General features: G+C 56.9%; 2 protein-coding genes across 3 annotated transcripts; one reads left to right on the top strand and one right to left on the bottom strand.

Annotated features, from left to right (window-relative positions):
• Positions 1 to 511: 511 nt before the first annotated feature.
• On the bottom strand, positions 512 to 4,933 carry PRAP1 (proline rich acidic protein 1). Its single transcript, XM_053207248.1, has 4 exons — positions 4,780 to 4,933; positions 2,355 to 2,421; positions 1,565 to 1,617; positions 512 to 771 (listed from the first exon to the last, which is right to left on the bottom strand). Exons 1-4 carry the CDS (start codon positions 4,785 to 4,787, stop codon positions 558 to 560), a joined length of 342 nt encoding a protein of 113 aa, XP_053063223.1. The 5' UTR covers positions 4,788 to 4,933; the 3' UTR covers positions 512 to 557.
• A 7,086-nt stretch (positions 4,934 to 12,019) lies between these two features.
• CALY (calcyon neuron specific vesicular protein) lies at positions 12,020 to 21,080 on the top strand. Of its 2 annotated transcripts, none has more exons than XM_027055249.2 (6): positions 12,020 to 12,168; positions 18,237 to 18,391; positions 19,401 to 19,514; positions 20,113 to 20,226; positions 20,430 to 20,757; positions 20,931 to 21,080. In XM_027055249.2, exons 2-5 carry the CDS (start codon positions 18,257 to 18,259, stop codon positions 20,730 to 20,732), a joined length of 666 nt encoding a protein of 221 aa, XP_026911050.1. In that variant the 5' UTR covers positions 12,020 to 12,168; positions 18,237 to 18,256; the 3' UTR covers positions 20,733 to 20,757; positions 20,931 to 21,080. The 2 variants fall into 2 exon arrangements, with proteins under 2 accessions (XP_026911050.1, XP_053063222.1); XM_053207247.1 differs by having other exon boundaries at positions 12,144 to 12,250.
• The last annotated feature ends 1,070 nt before the right edge of the window (positions 21,081 to 22,150 follow it).

Genomic DNA, 22,150 nt, shown 5'->3' with positions numbered 1-22,150 from the left:
TCAACCACTGGGGCGGCTCAGGCTGGGGGCAGAGGGCACTGAATGCTTCCCTCTCACTGCAGGGGCATGATCGCCACACAGAAACTGCACGCACAAACGGCACATATTCTTCGTGTGAAATAACTAGTGAGCCTGTCCCTGTGGCTGCCACGTCGGGCCGTGCTGGGGGGCTGGGCACCTCACACAGCATCGGGCAGGCGTGCAGAGGAGGAGCCCTGGGGTCTGGGCCCAAGCCCTGCTCCCCTCATCTGTCCAACTTGTGTTCTCCAGGGCCCACCTGTGGGGGCTGACTGGTCCCAACCGCTGACCTCTGCCATGCCCTTGGCCCTATCCCAACATACAAGGAGGAGGCCTGAGAGGAGATCATTCCAGGAGCCTGGGTGCTGGGTTGGGGGAGCCTCGGGGGCCTCTCGACGTGTAAGGACAAACCTATGGCCCCAGGAGGACACAGGCCCCTTTCTCCCAGACAGCAGGCTAGGACCATGGTCACTGTTCCTGAAGACGCGTGGGATCCACATCTGCAAGGTTTATTTTTCCAGTTGGGGTGGGGTCAGGGGTCAGGAGTCGTCCCTGGGGTGGTAGATGTGGTCTCGATCCTCCTCTGGCCCCTGAAGCTCCTGGTGAGGTGGCAGTGACCAAGAACGGAGCCCTGCCTCGGCCTGGGCCTCCTCGGGTGGTGGGTGGTACAGGCCGTCACGGTCAGGCTCCGGGTCCCAGCTGGGCAGCCCCATGAGCTCGTCGTCCCTTCCCAGAGAAGGGACGCCCCAGGGCCTAGGAGCACAGCTGGGTCAGGTCCGCAGGTGCCACAGGAGGCAGCCAGCCAGCCCCAGTGAGGGCGCCCACCACCCTACAAGCAGCCTGGGGGCTCTGGGGATGAGACCTGGTGGGAATCTGTTCCCCCACCAGGGTCCCTGGTGGCTCTGTCCCATCACTCGCCAGGGGCCCCAGGGCCCCAGGGCCCAGGACAAGTATCGCCATCCTTCTCCCCCTCCCCACCCAAGAGCTATGACCAGGCGGTCCCCACGGGACCCAGACCCGAAGGGTAGGCATCCTCGCCACATGCCTGAGCCGCAGGGGGCCCCGGAAGGTTGCAGCGTCCCCAAGGGTGTCCCTGAGAAAACATCCTGGCCCAACACAGATGCTGCCCCGGCCACAGCCCTGGGCCATGGAGACCCAGAGAGTTTGGGCAGGAGTCCCCACCAGTCAGATGTCAGGCACTGTATCCTCTGGCCTGGCAAGGTGTGGCCCCGGGAGAGAAACCAGCCGAGGTTGCCTCGTGTGGATGCAGGGAAGCAATCATGGCTTAGAAGTGGCTCTGTCTGAGGCCACAGCCCTGGGGGGTGAGGGGATAGCCACCCTAGGGGATCAGCCTAGAGCCCTCAGACCCTGTACTCTGCTCGGTTTCTGACAGATCCCATGGGGTCCCATGCTGGCTGGAGCATTGCCTCCTCCTGAAAGGTGCTGGGCAGGGTTTCCCCTCCATCCACCAATGCCCTTAGCTTGGGGCCAGGGCCCAGAAGGGGCAACAGCAGGGGAAAGCACAAGGGTCGCTGGGGACACTCACTCCTCTGTGTCCTGCTCAGGGGCCCCAACTTTGTCTTTGGTCTTGATGAGGACCTGGAAGGAAAGGATCACAGGTGTGGGCTTCGTGCAGTCCACAAAGGGTCTAAGGTCAGGGGACACCTGGACAGAGATGGCTCCAAGGCCCCTGGGACCGCACCTGCCAACTCCACCCCCTGCCCAGCCTCCTCCAGGGAATGGATGGAGGCCATGTGGTTACTGGAGAGACAGGACAACCCCTGGGGCTGCATCTGGACCCCCCCCCCCATCCCCGGCTGATGGCTGGAGGAAGGGGTCCAGTTCCTCTGGGCCCAGCCCTCTTGTGGAGGCCAGGGGAGTGTATGAAACAGGTGACCCCGTGGAGACCAGCTGTCACTTGCGGGGAAGGGTTGGGCCTTCCCAGGTGTGCAAGTCTGAGTGGTCTTGACCCAAGGCGGCGGGGGGGGGGGGAAGGGGGGGAGGGGGCGGGGGGGGAGACACAGCACAGAGCGCATCTGAGCAGCGATGCCCAGGACGGAGGATGTGCTCTGGGGGTCACAGTGCCAGTGAGCGTCACCTAGGGCCCCTCCTCTGCCTGGGTCACTTAGGCATCACTGAGCCTTGCCTCTCAGACCCCGCAGAGGGGCACGCTCCCCCTCATCCTTAGGGTCCCTCCCGGTGCCCGCAGGGCCACCCTGCACAGAGACCTGCAGTCACATTAATGCCCTGCCTTCTCTGTCAAAGGCCAGCTTGGTGCCCTTTCTTCACATTCCTTGCTGATGGGGCAGGGGCTGGGCAGAGCAGCCCACACATACCTGGGGCTTGGAAGCCGAGCCTGCCTCCCCCAGCAGCAGAGCCGCCAGGCTGGCAACCAGGAGGAGCCTGAAGGGACCAGAGAGGAGAGTGAGAGGTAGGCCGGGGCTGTTCCTCTAGACAGGACAGCCAGGTGGGTGGCCTGGTGTCACTGGCAATGTGGGTCCCAGCCAGGGAGGCCTGGGGCCAGGTTCACAGGTAGTTTATTATCTCCCCATCTCACAGCCCAAGGACACACAGGCACAAAGAGGTGGGATGGCCACAGGCCCACACCTGCCCCCAGGCCCCCTCAGACCAGGTACCACTGTACCCCACGTTCTGGACGGACCCCACACTACTGGACCCTTCAGCTCCCAGCCTCTGTGCTGGTGGCTGCACATGGAACCACATGCACCTCTTAGCCAGGGAGCGGTGTGCGCTCACAGCATCCTCTGCTTAGGTGCCGGGGAGCTAGGACTTGGGGCAAGGCTCTGGGAGCGCTCAGTGCTCATGGCACCCCTGAAGCTATGCGCCGTGGCTCCCTCAGGCCCCCCCAGGTCAGAGCTGTGGGTGCACAGTGGTGCCAGTACTAGGCAGGAAGCCCAGGAGGAGGCAAGTGGGATGGGGCACTCTGCTCGGGCACATTCAGCCTGACCCCGAGGGAGGCCAGGATGGCCACCAGGGCAGAGGAGGTCAAGGATCAAGCCCCAAGCAGGGAGTCCGAGGAGCAGCGGCCAAAGATAAGAGACACAAAGGAACACACGCAGGACAGGTGATCCATGAACCCAACAGCAAAGGTCCTGGAAGCCTTATCCAAGATGAGCAGGAGAACAGGGGGTGAGAGACTGGCACAGTGAGTGTGTGCGTGTGTGGATGGTGGGAGGGTGTGGTGTGTGTGTGGATGGTGTGTGTGGATGGTGGGAGGGTGTGATGTGTTCGTGCGGTGTGTGGTACGTGGGGGGCGGGGGTGTGTGGGAGTTGTGCATTTATGAGCATGTGTGTGTGTGTGTGTGTGTGTGTGTTGTTAAAAAACAAGACAACAGGCCCAGACTGGAATCGCTCACGCTAAGCCCCGCGTCACCAACCCGAGGCCTAACGACAGGTTAGGCTCCCCCAGAAATGGATCCTTACAGCAGTGAGGTGGGCCCGCGCGGGGTAGGTCATCTGATCGGCCCCCACCATCCCCTGAAGAAGAGCGACCCACCAACCCGCCTTTTGCTACTGTAACCTGCTCGTCTGCCTCTAAGTTTTCCATCGCGTCCGGCCCGTCGAGCGCCTTCCTGTCTGCTGGGTGGGACACCGCCCAATTCTAACTGATTTTGCTCAAATAAACTCAAAATGCTTCATGTGCCTCAGTCTATCTTCTAACAGGCTGTGTGTACACAGGGCTCTTCCTGGTGCTCTGGGAAGGTTTCCTTCTGTCTATGCAGCTGGCGGGGTGACAGGCTGGGCGGGGCTGGGAAGGGCCAGGGAGCTCGGGGTCAGCAGGGGCATCAGATCAAGGCTTCCTACAAGCTGCCTGTCCCTGTAGCCCCAGACTCCATCCCCACAAAGACCTTTGCTTCTCCGAGTGGCTCAGCACTTTGGGGCTGAGGCACACCTCGGGAGCCAAAGGGCAGGGGTCCCCAGGCAGAGGCCAGCTCCAGTGCTGGGCAGGGGCTGAACTGGTTGCCTGCGCCTACGTGTCTGGGCGCCACACCCACTGCCATGCTGTCCAGCTGAGTCAGGGAAAGGACTTCACAGGACAGGACGCGGCGGGGTCCAGGGAGTGGGGATGGCAGTGGTGAGCATGGGGCGTCCTGGCTTTGGGGCCCCCATCCTCTGTCCAGGAAGACAGCTCTGGACCCCAGCCCTAACCCAGCGGCCCACCTCTCTGCAAGGAGGCATGGCCTCAGGTTCAAGCTAGGGTCCCAAGGAGAACCCCGCCCCAGAACAGAAGGGCAAGGGGAGGGCTCTGGCTGAGAGGAGGAAGAAAGGGGTCCCCCACAGGAGCAACAGAGCCTCTGACCCCAGGGCCCGGCACACACCCCAGCTGCCAGGCTGACATTCCCTCAGGGTAGCATCTGACCCCTGCCCTCAGCCCTGCCAGCCTCCAACCTCCTCTTCTTGACCCAACCCTCCCTTTTGGGCAGTCACAGACGTGCTGCCTCCTACCTCCCACCTCCAGGGTGACTCTTGGGTCAGGGGACACCCCAAGGGACAGGTGTGCTCACAGGGGTGGCCCTCAAATCGGGTGCCCGGACACAGACAGCAGATGGGCCACAATCTCGGCTGGCTCTGGAGGGAGGGCTCGACACCCTGGGGGCTGCAGCCACCACTGGCCTGAGGACAGAGCCGAGCCTCCCTCCCCCCGCCCCCGACCCTCTCCCCTGGAACCAGTCTGAGTGGCTGCACAGCAGAGCCCCAGGATCGGGTGGTGGGTCTGGCCTCAGAGGGATTGGGTATTACCTCCTCATGCCGCAGTCCCCTTCTCAGCGTAGAGGGTGCTCTCGGGGACCTGTAGTCCCAGATCCACGTAGACAGTAACTCAGACACTGGGCCCGCGCCTCCCCACCCACGTTTCTCAGGGTTTTATGGCCCCCATGTAGGCGTGTACGGACAGAGGTCAGAGACCAGGGTTCCCAACTGCACCGGTGACTGGGTGCGCCCAGCTGGTTCCCTGCGACCTGTCAGTCCCGTGGCCTTCCCACCACCCACTTCAGGGCAGATCTGACACAGCTCTGCCTCCCACACCAGCCCCCACCCTGGAGTCTGCGTCTTCCTGCCCACTCCTCCTGGCCTGGCCACCCACCAACAAAATGTCCTGACGTTGCAGGCCCAAGCTGCGCGACCCGGGGGCAATGGACCCAAAACTGGGCTGACTGGTTGGCTGGAAGCTGGAAAAGCATCCCAGCAAACCCCGCCCCAGCCCTACGGGCACTCTGGGCACAGGCCTCCCCCCGAGCTGACTTTGCCCAAAGACAAGCACAAGGGGTGGGGCTTCCCACAAGTCAGAGTGAGGACCGTTAAAACCAACCATGTCAGGGCTCTGGAACCTGACCTGTGGCACAGGAGCAATTGAGAAGTGGGTGCTCCAGCAAGCTGCTGAGCCCTGGGTATGAGCGGAGGGCGCCAGCGGCCTCGCAGGGGGCTGCAGCGCCCTGACCCTGGGGCGCCGTGCCACACACCAGAAGGAAGCAGCGCACAGGTTTAGTGCAAGGGAATCACTGAATGAACCAACAGCCATCTGCGGAGGAAATACCAGACTCCAAGGTGGTTACCCTATACAATCTGAGACAGCCAGTTGTTTTTAAACAAATAGACTTGATGTTTTGAGTAATTTTAAGGTTAGAGAAAAATCTAACAGAAAGTACAAGTCCCATGGGGCGCCTGGGTGGTGCAGTCGGTTGGGCGTCGACTTCAGTTCAGGTCATGATCTCATGGTTGGTGAGTTTGAGCCCCGTGTGGGGCTCTGTGCTGATAGCTTGGAGCCTGGAGCGTATTTCGGATTCTGCGTCTCCCTTTCTTTTTTTTATTTATGTCTTTATTTTTAATCTTTATTTTTGAGAGACAGAGAGACAGAATGTGAGTGGGGGAGGGGCAGAGAGGGAGACCCAGAGTCCAAGGCAGGCTCCAGGCTCCAAGCTGTCAGCACAGAGCCCGACACGGGGCTCGAACTCGAAATTATCACCCAGGCGCCCCTCTGTGTTTCCCTTTCTATCTGCCCCTCCCCTGCTCATGCTCTGTCTCTTTATCCTTCAAAAATAAATAAAACGTTAAAAAAAATTTTAAGAAAGTAGAGTCCCCACACAGCCTGTGGCTGTTCACCCATGTCTCCCCCACAATTAATATCTTGCATTAGTATGGCACATGTGTGACACTGATGAGCCAATTAAAACACATATTTTGGGGGAACCTGGGTGGCTCAGTCGGTTAAGCATCCAACTTCAGCTCAGGTCATGATCTCAAGACTAATGAGTTGGAGCCCCTCGTCGGGCTCTGTGCTGACAACTCAGAGCCTGGAGCCTGCTTCGGATTCTGTGTCTCCCTCTCTCTGCCCGTACTCTGTCTCTCTCTGTCTCTCAAAAATAAATAACAAACACTAAAAAAAATTTTACAAAACACGTATTTTTCAACCAAAAATCTGAAGGCAAAGAAGCAAGAAATGTGTGGCCAGTATTTAGGGGAAAGGGGGTGACAGAAAGTCTCTCTGAGTGGACCCAGACACTGGATGAGTGGACAAAAAAATGAGTGGAAACCAGGCTTAAAGAATTAAAGGAACATTTGATGAAAATGTCTTAAGTAATTTTAATAAACCGAATTTTTTAAAGAATCAAGTGGAGATTCTGGAATTAAAAAACACAATAACTAAAACTTAAAAATTCACTGGAAGGTTAGTAGAAGACGCATTTAAGTATTTAATATCTTTAAGTCTGATCAACTGTCAAAGACAGATCAATAGAAATTACCCAACCTGAAGAGACCAAAAAAAAAGGAGAAAGATGAACAGCATCCCAGAGACCCGTGAGACCACAATGTCAAGCACATGCATACACACCGTTCACGCATGCACACATGCACACGTGTACCCTACGCGCACACACCATGTATACACACACGTATCTCATACACACGTGCAGCGTGCATACATGCAGACACACACACACATACACATGTATATACACACCAGACGTACATATACATACAGATACATTCCCAGAAGAAGAGGAAGAAGAGAAAGGGGCAGAAAGAATATTTCAATACACGACGGCAGAAACATTCCAAACCTGATGAAATGCATTTACCATAGATCCATTAAGCTCAGTGAGCCCCAAATAGGATACAAACAAAGACACAGCTCAACTGTTGAAATCTAAAGACAGAGCAAGTCTTGAAAACAGCAAGAGAGGGGACCTGGGGGGCTCAGTCGGTCAAGTGTCGGACTCCAGTTCCGGTCATGATCTCGCAGTTTGTGGGTTCGAGCCCCGCATCGGGCTCTGTGCTGACAGCTCGGAGCCTGGAGCCTGCTTCGGATTCTGTGTCTCCCTCACTGCCCCTCCCCTGCTCACGCTCTGTCTCTGTCTCTCAAAAATAAACAAATGTTAAAAAACATTTTAAAGGGCGCCTGGGTGGCTCAGTCGGTTAAGCGGCTGACTTCGGCTCGGGTCATGATCTCGCGGTCCGTGAGTTCGAGCCCCGCGTCGGGCTCTGTGCTGACGGCTCGGAGCCTGGAGCCTGTTTCGGATTCTGTGTCTCCCTCTCTCTGCCCCTCCCCCATTCACGCTCTGTCTTTCTCTGTCTCAAAGATAAATAAACGTTAAAAAAAATTTTTTTAAAAATTAAAAAAAATATATAGAAAGCAGCGAGAGAAAAGCACCCCCAGAAGAGCGCCCGCAATCAGACCCACAGCTGACCTCCTCCTGGAGACGTTAGGGACCCGCGGGCGGAGTCCCAGAGGGAGCCGCAGCCCTTTGGTGTGACAGCGCAGGAGAGGAGAGCGCTCCAGGCTGGCGCCACCCTGCGTCCACAGGCAGCGGAAGACGTTACAAGGAAAACTAGGCACTACGATTCCTCATGAACATTGACAAAAATTCTTAATAAAATATTAAAACACATAAAAAGGAATTTATTTTAGGAATGCAAAATTGATTTGATATTCACAAATCAATTGATATGTTACACTATACTGATAGAACAAAGAACACATGGTCATTTTAATAGATGCAGAAAAATAATCTGACAGAATCCAAATCCGTAAGTGATAAAAACTTCCAACTAGGAAGATGTCGGACAGTGAACATCGCATTTCAGTGAAAGACGGTGGATGGCTTTCTCCTTAAGAACAGGAATAAGGCAAACATGTCCACTCTCACCGTTTTTTAGCGCTGTCCTGTCGATTCCTTTTTTTTTTTTTTAATGTTTATTTATTTTTGAGAGAGACAGAGACAGAATGCGAGTGGGTTAGGGGCAGAGAGAGAGGGAGACATAGAAGCAGAAGCAGGTTCCAGGCTCCGAGCTGTCAGCACAGAGCCCGGCGCAGGGCTAGAACTCACGAGCTGTGAGATCATGAGTCGAGCCAAAGTCTGACGCTCAACAGACTGAGCCACCCAGGCGCCCCTGTCCTGTCGATTTCAAGCAGCACAACCCGGCAAGAAGGAAATTATGCTTGAATTGGAAAGGAGAAATAAAGCTGTCTCTATTGCAGATGATGTGACCCCGTATTTAGAAAGTTCTAAGGAATACAAAAAAAAAAAAATTAGTAGAAATAAGTAAATGAATTTAATAAGATCTCAGGATATAAAATCAATATACAAAAATCAATTGTTTCTACGTACTAGCAATGAACAATTTTAATGAAATTAGGGGAAAAGCTCATTTATGATAGCATTGAAAATAATAAAACACTTAGATTGATTTAACAAAAGCAGCACAAGACTAGTGCTGAGAAAACTGCAGTTCTAAATGGACGGAGAGGTGTCCCAGGTTCACGGACTGGGAGACTCGGTTTTGTCAAGATGGCCATTTTCCCAAAATTGATCTACAGACTTGGTGCAATTCTTGTCAAATTCCTAGCAGGATTCTTTGCAAAAATCTGCAAGTTGATCCTAAAATTTATGTGAGAAGGCAGAAACTCAGAAGAGCCAAAACAACTTTCTAAAAGAATGGGCAAAATTCGAAGGCACACACTACCTCCATTTCAAAACTTGCTCTCATGGCACAGTGATAAAGGACATGCCAGAGGCATGCGGGTTTGTACACAGAGCAGTGAGATGGAACTAAGGGTCTGGAAGTAAGCCCATACACATATGGACAACTAATTTTTGACAAAGATGTCAGAAACATTCAATATGGAAAGGTCAGTGTTTTCAACAAAAGACACCAAGACAAGCAAATACCCACATGCAAAAAAACCCTAAAAGAACTTAGACCTGTAACCTACATTGCACACACAAGTTAACTCAGAATGCATCACTTAAAAAAAAATTTTTTTTTTGAGAGAGAGAGACAGAGCAGGGGAGGGGGCACAGAGAGAGAGGAAAACAGAGGATCCGAAGCAGGCTCTGAGCTAACAGCAGAGAGCCCGATGTGGGGCTCGAACACATGAACTGTGAGATCATGACCTGAGCCCAAGTCGGACGTTACCTACTGAGCCAGCCAGACACCCCTTTTTTTTAATGTTTTATTTATTTTTGAGAGAGAGGGAGAGAGCATGAGGAGGTGGTGGGCAGAGAGAGAAGCGGACAGAGGATCCGAAGGGGGCTCTGAGCTGTCAGCACAAAGCCCAATGCGGGGTTCAAATTTATGAACCATGAGATCATGACCTGAGCCGAGGTGGGTGCTCAATCGACTGAGCCACCCAGCCGCCCCCAAAATGCATCATTCCTTTTTTTTAATTTTTAAAAAATGTTTATTTTTGAGACAGACAGTGTGTGAACAGGGGAGGGGACGAGAGAGAGGGAGACACAGAATCGGAAGCAGGCTCCAGGCTCCGAGCTGTCAGCACAGCTTGAACTCACAAACTGCGAGATCATGACCTGAACCAAAGTCAGAGCCTAACCGACTGAGCCACCCAGGCGCCCCAAAACATCATTCTTAAATGTAAAAGCTACAATTATAAAACCTCTAGAAGAAAAAAATGAAAAAATTATCATTGCCTTGGGTTAGGTAAACAGTTCCTAAGTATAGCACCAAAAGCGTGGTACCAAAAAAAAAAAAAAAAAAAAAAAAAAGGATACATTGGACTTCATCAAAATTACAAACTTTTGCACTTCCAAAGATACCATCAAGAAAGAGAAAAGAGGGGCGCCTGGGTGGCTCAGTCGGTTGAGCATCTGACTTCAGCTCAGATCACGATCTCACGGTCCATGAGTTCGAGCCCCACGTCGGGCTCTGGGCTGATGGCTCAGAGCCTGGAGCCTGCTTCCGATTCTGTGTCTCCCTCTCTCTCTGCCCCTCCCCCGTTCATGCTCTGTCTCTGTCTCAAAAAGTAAATAAACGTTAAAAAAATTAAAAAAAAAAAGAGAGAAAAGACAAGTCAGAGACAGAGAGACACTGTTTGTAAATCATATATTTGATAAGGGACTTGTATCCAGAATATATAAAGAGTTCTTAGAAGTCAATAATAAGACAAACAACCCAACTGAAAAGCATTAGGAACATTTGAACGGGTATTTCACATAAGCTATGTAAGTGGCTAATAAATCCATAAAGAAATGCTTGGTTAGTGTCATTAGTTATTAGGGATTCAGGTTCACAACATAGTGAGATATCACTCCATGTCCTAGGTCAGTGCTAGGGACAGAATTGTTCCTCCCAAAATTTCTTATGTTGAAATTCTAACCCTCAGCACCTTGGAGTGTGGCTGTATTTGGATATGGGATCTTTGAAGAGATAATTGAGTTAAAATGAGGTCATATGGGGAGTGCAGTGTGGCTGTCTCAGTCAGTGGAGCATGTGGCTTTTGATATTGGGGTCGTGAGTTCGAGCCCCGAGTTGGGTATAGAAATTAAATAAACTAAAACAAACAAACAAACAAAAAACCCCAAAACAAACAAACAAACAAAACCAAGGTCATATGGGTGGGCCTAATCCATTCTGACTGGTGTCCTAAGAAAAGGGAGTGAGGACACAGACACACATAGAGGGCCGACCATCCGAAGACACGAGCCAAGGACAGAAGCCTCAGAGGAGGCCAACCGTACCCACACCTCGATATCAGGAACTAAATCCGACGTGTAGCCACCCAGCCCATGGTGCTTTGTCACAGCGGCCCTAACTGACCCATGCAGATGGCTGTTATAAAGACAGGCAGCAACAAGTGTTGATGACGAGGGGGAGACTGGAGCCCTCATACTTTGCTTGCGGGAGTGTAAAATGGTGCAGGCCCTCTGGAAAAGTTTAGCATTTTCTTAAGTTAAATGTAAACTACCACCTGACCTAGCAGTCCCACTCTTAGGTGCCTACCCAGGAGAAGTGAAGGCCTCTGTCCACACGAAGACACATAAGAAAACGTGCACGGCAACGTTGTCAACAACAGGCAGAACTGGAAACAGTCCGGATGCCCATCAGTGGATAAAACGGGCCCATCCATACCACGGGGTACTATTCAACAGCAAAAGGGAATGAATCACTGACACCTGCTGTTTTCCTTGCCCTCTTACACCAGCTGGGAGCCAGGATGCGTGGCCTGACCCCAGCCAGGGGGTCCCGTCCCCCACAGCACCCAGCCAGACCCCAGCCAGAGGGCCCCGTCCCCCACAGTTGCCCGGCCTGACCCCAGCCAGGGGAGCCACAGCACCCAGTCGCTGCGCAGACGCCTACTGAGCACTTTCTCTGGGCTGCGGCACAGCAGTGACCGAGGGTGACAGGAGGGCCCTAGGAAAGCCGACAGCCCAGGGGTTTTAGGCAGGGAGACACGAGGAGGTTCTGCTCCGGGGACGTGGAGGCCAAACCAGCCGCGCCTGAACACAGCCGGCCGAGGGCAGCAAGACGGCGAGTGTGAGCACTGACCAGGGTGGTGGGGCAGGGCCTGGACACCCTCAGGCGAGGCGCAGCCAGGGCTCGGCCCGCCAGGGTGCCTACCCCCCTGCAGCGAGGTGGTGTGAGTGTGTGAGGTGTGTGTGTAAGGCTATGGGGGAGCCGAGGCCCAGCTTCGATTGGGGGGGCACCGTGGGAGGGGAGCGGCTGCAGCAGACGCAAGTACTCCCTCCACCAGCGTCGCCCAGGCAACAGCAGCCTCGGTCTCGGCTCGGCCCCTCCCCCGCCCCGCCCCGGCTGCGAAGCGTCTGGAACCGCGTCCTTCCTCCGCACCCTCGTCCTGCGACCGCGTCCTGCAGCAGCTGCCCGTCGGAGCCGCCTGTGAGCCATTTCCCCATTTCTCCTGGTGGAGCGGGGGGAGGGGGGGCGAGTGTGCACGGGGCAGTGTGCACGGGTGTGTGAGGTACGTGTGCAGGCGCGTGTGCAAGGTGCGTGTGCAGGGGTGGGAGAGTGTTGGGGGGGGGGGCACTGCGGATGAGCCGATGGCGGCCAGGCCGAACCGGGGTCTTCCTTTGGGGTCTCTGCTGACGGAGCGGGGGTGCTGACCCCAGGCCTCCCAGAGGATCGGGGGCCTCCGCGGGGTGAGCCGCTGCCTGGACCTTCCAGAAGAACCCTAGGTGTCCAGCCTTGCAGAGACCCGACGTGCTGCCCGGATCCCCCACCCTCAGCAGAGCAGGGCAGCTGGGTGGGGGTCGTGCTGGTGACCGCAGCCCCTCTTCCCTGCAGATCTGAGAGAGCCATTGGGAGCTGGGCGTCCCCTGGGTAGGGAGGGGGCGCCAGTTGCGTCTGAGGGTGGGGGAGAGCAGGGGGGTGGGAGAAGCAGCGAGGTGGAAGGCGTCAGACGAACCAGACCCCGAGGAAGCGCTGCTGGCATAGAGAGCGGGGTGGCTGTGGCGGGGGCAGGCGCGCGGAGGGGTATCTTTCCAGAACCACCTGCCGCAGACCCAGGACGCGGGGCCACAGGTGGCTGGGATGCGGGACCAAAGCACCGCTGGGTGCGGACGTAGCTTCCCCCAACTCGGGCCTCGCGGGGCGGGGCTGGGGCCTGCAGTCCACAGACCCTTAGACCAAAAGCCAAGCCCACGACCCGCCTGCAGGGCATCTGGTGGGGCTGCGGCTAGGGCAGGGGCGGGGGGCGGAGGGCCGTGCGGAGCGCGCAGCGCCCTGCGCCCCGCAGTCACATGCACGGCCGCCACGCGCAGCACGCTCGTGCCCAGCCCGCACAAGCGCGCGCCCCGGCGCCCCGGCGCGCGCCTCTACTCGTGACGCAGCACACCGCGGGGGGCGGGGGAAGTGGGGGCGCCAAGGCGAGTCTGTTGCGCACGGATCTGCCGCCCGGCTTCGGTCGGGTTTTCAGCCGAGGGCCCCTGCCCTGCCTGGCCGTCCGCGTGTCCGTCCACCCGCACGGCTCCTCCGGTGCCCCTTCCCCGAACGTCGGAGAGGAGCGTGCACGGCCCCCATCCAGGAGGGCACAGCGGTGGTGGGGGGGGAGCGGATGAGCTGCTGGAGAAGACGCAGTTACGGCGCAGGGTGGAGTGAGGGGGGCAGTGGGAGCAGCAGGGGCGACCCCCCAATTCCACGGAGTTCTGTGTCTGTCGTGTGAATGAGCCCAACCAGCCTTCCCAGAGGGTCCCCAGGTCTCAGCGAGGGAAATAAATGTTCGGGGGGAGGGGGTCCCACATGCAGCCCAGCCCCCTCCCAGCATTACGCCTGGTGGGAGGGGCTCGGAACCAGAAGCGGAGGGTCCAGAAGGTCCCAAATGGCTCCTTTCCTTCGTGAAGACTTCTCGTCGCCAGCCTCCGTTGCCATGGAAACCCGCGATGACGTAACCTGGACGTCACACCGCGTCGGAGGAGTTGGAGCTTAGGTTTGGCTCCAAGAGGACCCCAGAGGCGGAACCCCTTATAGGGAGAGGCTTCCTGTGGGGAGACTGTGCAGACCCCGCACACACCCGGCCTTCCAGCGGGGGTGGCCAACCACAGATTGACGGGAGTGCGGAAGGCGACACACTGTGCCCCTCTGCGCTCTCCTCTGTAAATCGAAGGCTGATGGGGGGGGGGGGCGGGACTCCGCTGCTAGAAGGCCCAGGCACACCCTTCCCGCCCCCACGAAGCTCCCCTCAAGCCCTGAGCTCTTGTTGCCCCCACCTCCCCTCGCCCCCCCCCCCTGCCCCCGCTCTCCTGCCAGACCCTCCCTCCGTGGCCCCTTCGCAGCGCTTTGGAGCCACATTTCCTTCCTTGCACTGGGAAGCCCGACATCTCTGTTTCTATTCGGGTGGTCCCTTCTCCATCTCTGCCTCACCGAGCACGGACGTGGTCTGCGTGGTCCTCGTGCAGACTAACCAATTGGTGCAAATGTGCCCCAGGCGGATCCCCTGCCAAGCCAGACTGTCCTCAGGAAAAGCCCTCCAGCAGGGGGTGGGAGTGGGGGGCGCTTTGCCGTCCTGTAAGGGCTCCCGGGCCAGGCTCGTAAATCCAAGGAGGAGCCCCAGCTCAGGGCCCTAGTAGGACCTCCCTCCCCGGGGCGCCCGGGAAGTCCACGATGGGGGCGCTCCTGTCTTGCCCGGCCCGCTGCTTCTCTCGCCAGCCCCACAGAGCTGCTTCCTGGCCACGCCTCCCCCGGTCCTACACAGCCCCGGCCCCCTGCCCAGCACCTCGCAGGTTCTCCATCCTGGGCATCTCTCCGCCTCTCTGCCTCTGGGTAGGGGCTCCTCCTCTATATTCCCACCCTGACTGCTCACATCCAGAACCCACAGCAAGGCCTGCCTGGCCTCTGGGGTGTGAGACTGGCACCTGTGGGCCTGATGGGCACCTGCGCTGGTGGGGCTGTTCCAGGGAGACGCATTTGGGGGTGGCGAAGTCACCCTAGGACAGAAGTTTGGGGTTGCAGAGGCACGGCAGTGTGTGTAGGGTGGGTGCTGGCCTTGGCGAGGGAGGGCCCCATGCAGTGGCCAGGGTAGGAAGCACAGCCCCTGGGGCTCTGCCCTTCGTCCTCACAAGGAAGAGGGTGGGGAGACAGCCAGGGCACAGTTGCCAAGGAACTCACCCTGTCTGCTCAGCGGAACCCCAGGGTCCACATCCTGGGGGAGGGCATGGGGTGGCCGTGCCTCTGCCATCACAAGAGGTCATAAAACAAACGTGCAGCCTAATAATGTAACAGAAGGGCACCCCAGCCATCCACCATCCAAGCAAAGACTAGAAATCCCAACCCAGCCCCGACGCAGCTCCCCTCCCCGACGGGCACCGCCTGTCAGACTCTCCAGACACAGGAGCAACGATTGGTCCGGACCCCCAGAGTGCGTGTCTAAATGCCGCCGATTGGTTCCTAAAGGTTGCAGTTGGAGTTCTCTTACTATCGAACCTTCCTTTGCGCCCGGCTTCTTTTGGCCACCGTTGTTTTGTGGGACTCAGGGCTGCCCTTGCGTGAAGCTGTGACCGGTCACTTCCGTTGCTCCAAGGACTCCGTGGTAGGAACACCCCCATTTATTTACTTGTGTCACTCTGGGTGATGTGTGGTGCTGTGTGCACATTCACGCCCACCCGTCCTTCTGCTGGGTGTCCACGAGTGAGGGCTGCTCGGCGTCGGACGTTGAGTGGATTACGTGAGCGGACGCCACCCATGTGGCATGTCTCCTGGGTCCTGACAGGCTTCAGTGTGTCCCCTTAAGCTGGTTCTAATTTATCTCCCTCGGGGACTAGTGAGGGTGAGCACCTTTTTAGTATTCATGGCCATTGAAATCTTTTTCTGTCCATTTTTCTATTGGGTTTATCTTTTTCTTTACCAACTTGAGATGTCCGTTTTATATTTTGGTATCTGCCCTGCGTTGGCTTCCTCGGGCCGCTGTGGCAAATTACCACAAGCAGGTGGCTTAAGACAACAGACATGTATTTTTCCATCGGCTCTGGAGACGAGAAGTCGGAAATGAAGGTTGGGGCAGGGCCGTGATCCCTTTGAGGCTCTAGGGAAGATCCTTCCTGCCTCTCCTGGCTTCTGGCCGCCCCATGTCTTCCTGGGCCTGTGAATGCATCCCTCCAACCTTCTCATCTGGACCTGAGCATCTCCCCGTGTGCGTCCACATTTCTCCCTTCTGTAAGGACACCAGTCATTGGCTTAGGGCCCCTGCAGTCCGGTATGAGGTCATCTTAGTTACATCTGCAGAGACCCTGTTTGCTAGTGAGGTTACGTTCACGGGTGCCAGGGTTTGAACTTACCTTGTTGACGAGCCCGCAAGTCCTTTGCCAGCTGCATATCGCAAACATCTTCTCCCAGTCGTGCTTTCTGTTTCCATTCTTTGAAGCTGTGTTTTAATAAGCAGAAGTTCTTAAATTGAATGTAGCCCTTTGATGGTTAGTACTTACTTGTCATACTGAAGAACTCTTTCCCTCCCCCAGACCAGGAAAACATTCTCCTGTAGTGTCTTCCAGACACTTTCCCAACTTAGCTACATCCACATGGAGTAGATTTGTGTGTGTGAGGTGGGGTTTCGGTGCCTTGCTCTCCGTGTGGACACATGTTTATCGAAAGGCGGCATCTCTGTCATAAATCTGTGGTCCGTGTGCACAGGCGTGTGTATACCACGCATCTGTACCACAAGGCTGCGCGACTGGCTGCACCTGGCGGACGAATCCTACCCCTCGGTCATTTTCAAGGGGTCACGTGTTCTTATCCCCTTGGTTTTTATATAAAATTACGATGCCGGCATGTTCACACACAAAAGAATTCTTTTGGGCTGTGGATTGGGTGTATTGATTCTACAGATACGTTTTGGGGGAAATGATATTTTTAAACATAGAACCTTCCCAAATCCATGACCATTCCCTACCCCACTTACTGAAAGAATTTAGGTCTCCTTCAGTGTCAGTAATGTTTTGATTGAGGTTTTCCATGATTTTCTCATTAAGTCTGGTCCTGAGTGTTTAATATTTCCAGTGCCACTTAAGTAGAATCTTTGAAAAGCTTATTTCCTAATCTGTTGTCACTAATGACCCCTGAATACCTTGGATGACCCTGCTGGCCTCACTCTTCAGCCTTTGTCACTTATCTGTAGAGTGTCGTGGGTGTTCTGCACATACAAGGTGCTTCATCTATGAGCAACGAGAGTTTGGCCTGATCTCATCCAGGCCTGTTTTCTCTCGTTCGTTTTCCCTGCCCGACAGCTGGCTAAAACCTCCTGCACTGTGATTTATAGAACTGATAATAGCTGGCCTTGATATCTCCTTCCTCACCTTAAAGACAAAGCTTTCACTGTTTACACCATATAAGGACAGCTTAGAGGTTTTTGTGGATAACCTTTATCATCAGATTAAGGAAGTTTCCTTCTGCCCTTGAAGTGCTAATAGATAATTAAAATAATAAATGTTGAATTTTATCAAATACTTCTCCAGGTATTATTGAAGTTAATCAGGTGATCTTTCTTCTGTATTCCTTATGGTGAAAAGACCGATCACTTTTTTAAACAAATATTTATTTTGAGAGAGAGGAGCAGAGAGAGAATCTCAACAGGCTCTGAGCTGTCAGTGCAGAGCCCGGCGTGGGGCTCGAACTCACGAACTGTGAGATCATGACCTAATCCAACGTGGGACGCTTAACCGACTGACCCCCCAGGCGGCCCTTCCTTTCTTTGTTCTTATTTATCGGTCAGCCTAGAGGTAAAATCGTCTTGAGCTCCCGAGAGGGGGGTGGAGGGGGTGGGGGGGCTGTGTGCTCCTCCAGGCACCTCCACTGTCCTCGGCTGGTCCTCTGTCTCCCGTCAGGGTATTCCAGCCCTACTACTGTGCTCTGTGCAGTTAGCATTTGGATCTTCTCACTGATGTCCTTTCTGTACCTCTTCCTTACTTCCTGCATCTCCAGGAGGTTTGTCAGATAGAACACAGGACGCCCAGCTAAACTCGAATTTCAGACAAATAACTTTTTGATACGTCCTATTTTGCATATTACATGGGACATAGACGTCAAAAAACTTCCATTGCTTATCTGAAATTCAGATTTAACCAAGTGTCCTATATTTTTATTTGCACAGTCTGGCCACCCTACTCTCCAGCCTTCTATCTGGGATCATTTTCTGTTGAGCATATAGCTGCCCTTGGAATGTGTTGGAATGTGCTAGCAGGTTGGCTAGCTGCCGGCTCTGCCGGTGTTGTGTGTCTAGGCACTCCCTGGTCAGAGGCAGCACCCCTTGCATGGCTCTGGGACCCAAAGGGAGACCAGAGGGCAGGAAGGGACTAGAAGCCTATGGACGAACACACCCACTTTGTCCTGGGAGATTGGCTTGTCCCGGCCCAGGTGTGAGGAACACCGGGGTCAGCTGGGGCCCTCTGGCTCCTGCAGCAGCCGGCATGGACGTCTGCTGGGTGCTGAGTGGCCAGTAACCTTGTGTCTACTCTGCGCAGGACGAGGACCACCCATCACCATGGTGAAGCTGGGCTGCAGCTTCTCCGGGAAGCCGGGCAAGGACCCCGGGGACCAGGATGGGGCTACCACGGACAGCGCCCCTCTGATCAGCCCCCTGGACGTCAGCCAGCTCCAGCCACCATTCCCCGACCAGGTGAGGGCCTAGACCAGCATGAGGGGGTGAGGGGCTCTTCTCAGCCTGCCCTGTGCATAGAGGGCAGTGGGGTGAGTTTTATGCAGATGTGGCCTCCCCCAACGTGCAGGAGAGCCAGCAGAGGTAGAGCCGGGCTGGACCAAAGCCCTAGTTGGCTATGGGTGATCCATGTGACCTGATCAGCTCTCTGGTCACCCAGAGTCACCCTTTCCTCATCCGTGAACGGGGGTCACTGTGAGGACTCCTACAACATCTTGCAGACAGTGCCCAGCCCACGGTGCTGCCCACAGGCGCTCAGCAAGCAAACAATTCCCATCCTTCCCTGAGGGCCTGAAACAGGGTCCTGGGGCAGGTGACCGATGGGGACCCGCTGTCAGGAGGGATGTGTGAGAAGCAGGGCTCAGCTCTAGCGTAGCCCTGCCTGACTCCACACGAGCTGACTGGCATCAGGACTTGTCCCAGCAGGAGGGAGGGGGCAGGCAGCTGAAAGCTTTTGTCTGGGGGCCGTGGGGGTGGGAGCACCTCCCAGTGATCTGGGGGGGCAGCAGCCGAGTCCACCACAGGTCTGGATCTGGCTCTCAGTAGACACGTGGGGAGGCTCAGTGCTCACCCCTTGGGAGCATTCACAAAGCACAGGACTATTTGCCTGTGCCCCAGGTGGTAGGGGCCTCAAGACTCTGGGAGCCAGAGGAGAAGTCAGGGTGGATTTCCCGGAGGCAGGAGCCAAGCTGTGGAGCACCTAAAAGGGAAGCTCCTGGCCTGGCAGGGAGAGCTGACTGCAGCCCCCAGACTAAGGGGCTCCCTGTGTGGTGTGGACAGGCCCCAAGGCCGCCCGGCCCAGCAGGCTCTCTGCCTCCACCTTCCGTTGGCCTCAGCTTGTAGCCAGTGGAGCCACTAGGCAGTCCTGGCAGATGGCCAGCACCCACACCACTGCCGGGGAGCTGACCCCTGGGCCTGCCCCCGCCAGTCCTCCCGGTTCAGGGTCCTCCTGGGCCATCTCTTTCCACAGGTGGTTATCAAGACACAGACAGAATACCAGCTGTCCCCCCCGGACCAGCCAAAGAAGTTCCCCGACCTGGAGGCCCAGAAGCTGGCCTGTAACCACCCTGAGGAAGGACGCAGGGTAACCCAACCCTCCTGGGCCCATGGTGCCCAGCGGTCAGTTCCATGGGGAGTCAGGGCAGGGGAGATGGCGAGGAGGAGGCTGCAGGCCATGGGGGGCCACGTCTGGGCCAGGTTGGCCGGGACCTCTTGCTCACTCGCCTGCTCTCAGGAAGAGAGGGGGACAGGACACCACCCCGTTCAGAGGCCTTCATCCTGCTATAAAGTGGATGAGAACAGCATCTGCCTTCAGAGGGGCTCCTGCCTTGAGCCACCCTGGGCCCCACCTGCTCCTGCTGTGTGTCCGTTTTCCCTTAGTGACCCCTGGGTTTTCTAGGTACTATGGAAAGTCACTTATGCTATATATCTGGCTAATATTTTCACCCTTCCTGTTTTTTTAGCTCTTAAGTTCACTAAATGGTTTTGGGGTTTTTTTTTTAATCAGTTTTTGCACACCATTTCTAAAACCCTTTATTTTTCATTAGTGACACCTGTCATCTCCTTTCCTCCGTTGTTTCTGAGAGAAAAGCCAAACAGAAGCGAGCAGGGCTGTGTGAGGACCGCCCTGGTCCTTCCAACAGCTTCACACCCCCTTCCTCGGGTCTCTCTCCTTCCTGCAGCTGCCCACAGCGCGAATGATCGCCTTTGCCATGGCGCTCCTGGGCTGTGTCCTGATCATGTACAAGGCCATCTGGTATGACCAGTTCACCTGCCCCGACGGCTTCCTGCTCCGGGTAAGGCCTGGCCAGCTGGGTGTACAGGGTCGGGGTGAGGCAGGCAGTCGTGACCTTACTCTTCTCGGGCGGGGGCGGGGAGGGGGGGTGTCCCTGTGGAAGCACTGAGGTGGGCTGCCTCCCCTCCGCTTCTCGGACCACGCCCAGGGAAGACCCCTGCGGCCCGCCCTGATCCCTCCCCCCCCCCCCCCCCCCCCCCGCAGCACAAGATCTGCACCCCGCTGACCCTGGAGATGTACTACACCGAGATGGATCCCGAGCGCCACCGCAGCATCCTGGCGGCCATCGGGGCCTACCCGCTGAGCCGCAAGCACGGCACGGAGACGCCCTCGGCCTGGGGGGAGGGCTACCGCGCCGTCAAGGAGGGACCCAAGGCGCCCACCCAGGCGGGGGCGGCGGCGGCGGCGGCGGCGGCCACCGAGCCCCCCGGGAAGCCCTCCGCGCCGGGAGAGAAAGAGGCGGCGCGGAAGGCGGCAGGCAGCGCCCCGCCCCCGGCCCCCCAGTGATGGCCCCTCCGCACCTGCAGCCCGGGTAGGTGTGCTCAGGCGGCATGGGGGTCGTGGGCAGGGCGGGGGTCCGGTGAGCTGGAAGCCGGGGGACGGGGTTCAGCCTGGCACCTCTTCCCACGCAGGTGGGCGGCGAGGGGGGACGCGGGCCCACCTCGCAGCGCCGGCTCTCGCCCCTGCTTCCCTCTGTCTTGGCAGCGCCCCCTGCCGGCACCTGTGACCGCCCTCGCCCGACGCTCTCCCATCTCGTGGTCGTGCCCCTGCTTCCAGGACCCTTCGCTGACGCCCCCTGCCCCCGAGCTTGCAGCTCTGTTGCTTTTCTCTAAGTAAAGATTCATATCCACCTGGGCCTCTGTTTCTCCTGAGCCTCCTTGGTCCCGCTGACCTTTTCCCTGCCTTCCCAACCCCCGCCTGGGTGAGCGCCCGCTTCGGGTCTCCTCTGCTGCCCGGAGGGAGCCCCGAAGGATCCGGAAGAGCAGCAGCCACCGTGGGGGTGGGGGTGGGGGCAGTGAGGCAGCCCCGGGAAGCCGCGGCCACGCAGGGAGAGGGGGAAGGCCAGCGCCCGGCGTGCACAGGCCCAGCGCTGCCGGGCTGCAAAGGAGTAAGTTCGCCTCTATCCAGGGCTGGGCTCCAGCCCTGACTGCTGCTTAGCCCTACATCCAGTGAGGCCCTTCCGCCTCCTACTGCCGGGCCTGGTCCTCACACACCTAACCCGTCGACCGGAGCCTCTGAATCCCCCTGTTCTGGGCAAGCGCCCACATGTGGTTCCTGCCCCAACCGCCTCACACAGGCACAAGTCACTGAAGAAATGAGCAAATGCATGGTTCCAAGGGGCCCGGGCCTCTGGAGAGGGGATGTGAGCCCATCCCTGTCTGAAAGGGGTCCCCACTCCTGGAGCACCCCTATCTCCCATTCCCTTGGAGCTAGAGGGGTGGTGGGAGGTCTGAGGATGTTGGAGCTGGCAAGAGTCTCTTCACCCAGCCCACAGCACCCCCCCCCCACTACAGCACTTCGAGGCCTCAGGTCTGTTCCCACCGGGTGAGAGGTAAGCTCGGGCCCTAGTACCAAGGGCTGGGGTTGGAGAGAACAACCTTGCAGGCTCATGCAGCCAGAACTAGGAAGGAAACAGGCATTTTCTGCACTGAGCAGTGTCAGGTGACATGGGGGGGGCCCTTTTTGGCCCTAGTGCAGTCCTGTGAGGGGACACAGGGCTGGGCACTCAGACTGAGTGTGGGACTCTGACCTCCAGCCTCCAGCCCAGGGAGGCAAGGTGAGGGGTCTGAGTGGCTTTGGACAGCAGGCAGTGACCAGGAAGTGGATGAGACAGGTGTTTGAAGGAAACCATGGACATGCTGGAGGCCGGGGGGGGGGGGGGGGGCTTCTTCACCTCAGCCCCTTCCCTGGGTGGGCGGGGCTCA

This window comes from Acinonyx jubatus, chromosome D2, assembly GCF_027475565.1.
Source record: "Acinonyx jubatus isolate Ajub_Pintada_27869175 chromosome D2, VMU_Ajub_asm_v1.0, whole genome shotgun sequence".
Lineage (NCBI taxonomy): Eukaryota > Metazoa > Chordata > Mammalia > Carnivora > Felidae > Acinonyx > Acinonyx jubatus.
Note: the sequence above shows the minus strand (reverse complement) of the source record. Positions and strands in the feature narration are given on the sequence as shown.

Bases quoted from the DNA above. Each gene is read 5' to 3' on its own strand.
- PRAP1 (XM_053207248.1), bottom strand. The intron at 1,618-2,354 runs GTATGTGTGGGC...CTTTCCTTCCAG, and splicing joins GCTCGGCTTCCAAGCCCCAG to GTCCTCATCAAGACCAAAGA. The intron at 772-1,564 runs GTGAGTGTCCCC...CTGTGCTCCTAG, and splicing joins CCTGAGCAGGACACAGAGGA to GCCCTGGGGCGTCCCTTCTC.
- CALY (XM_027055249.2), top strand. From the start codon at position 18,257: ATGGTGAAGCTGGGCTGCAGCTTCTCCGGGAAGCCGGGCAAGGACCCC. The intron at 18,392-19,400 runs GTGAGGGCCTAG...CTCTTTCCACAG, and splicing joins AGCCACCATTCCCCGACCAG to GTGGTTATCAAGACACAGAC. The intron at 19,515-20,112 runs GTAACCCAACCC...TCCTTCCTGCAG, and splicing joins ACCCTGAGGAAGGACGCAGG to CTGCCCACAGCGCGAATGAT.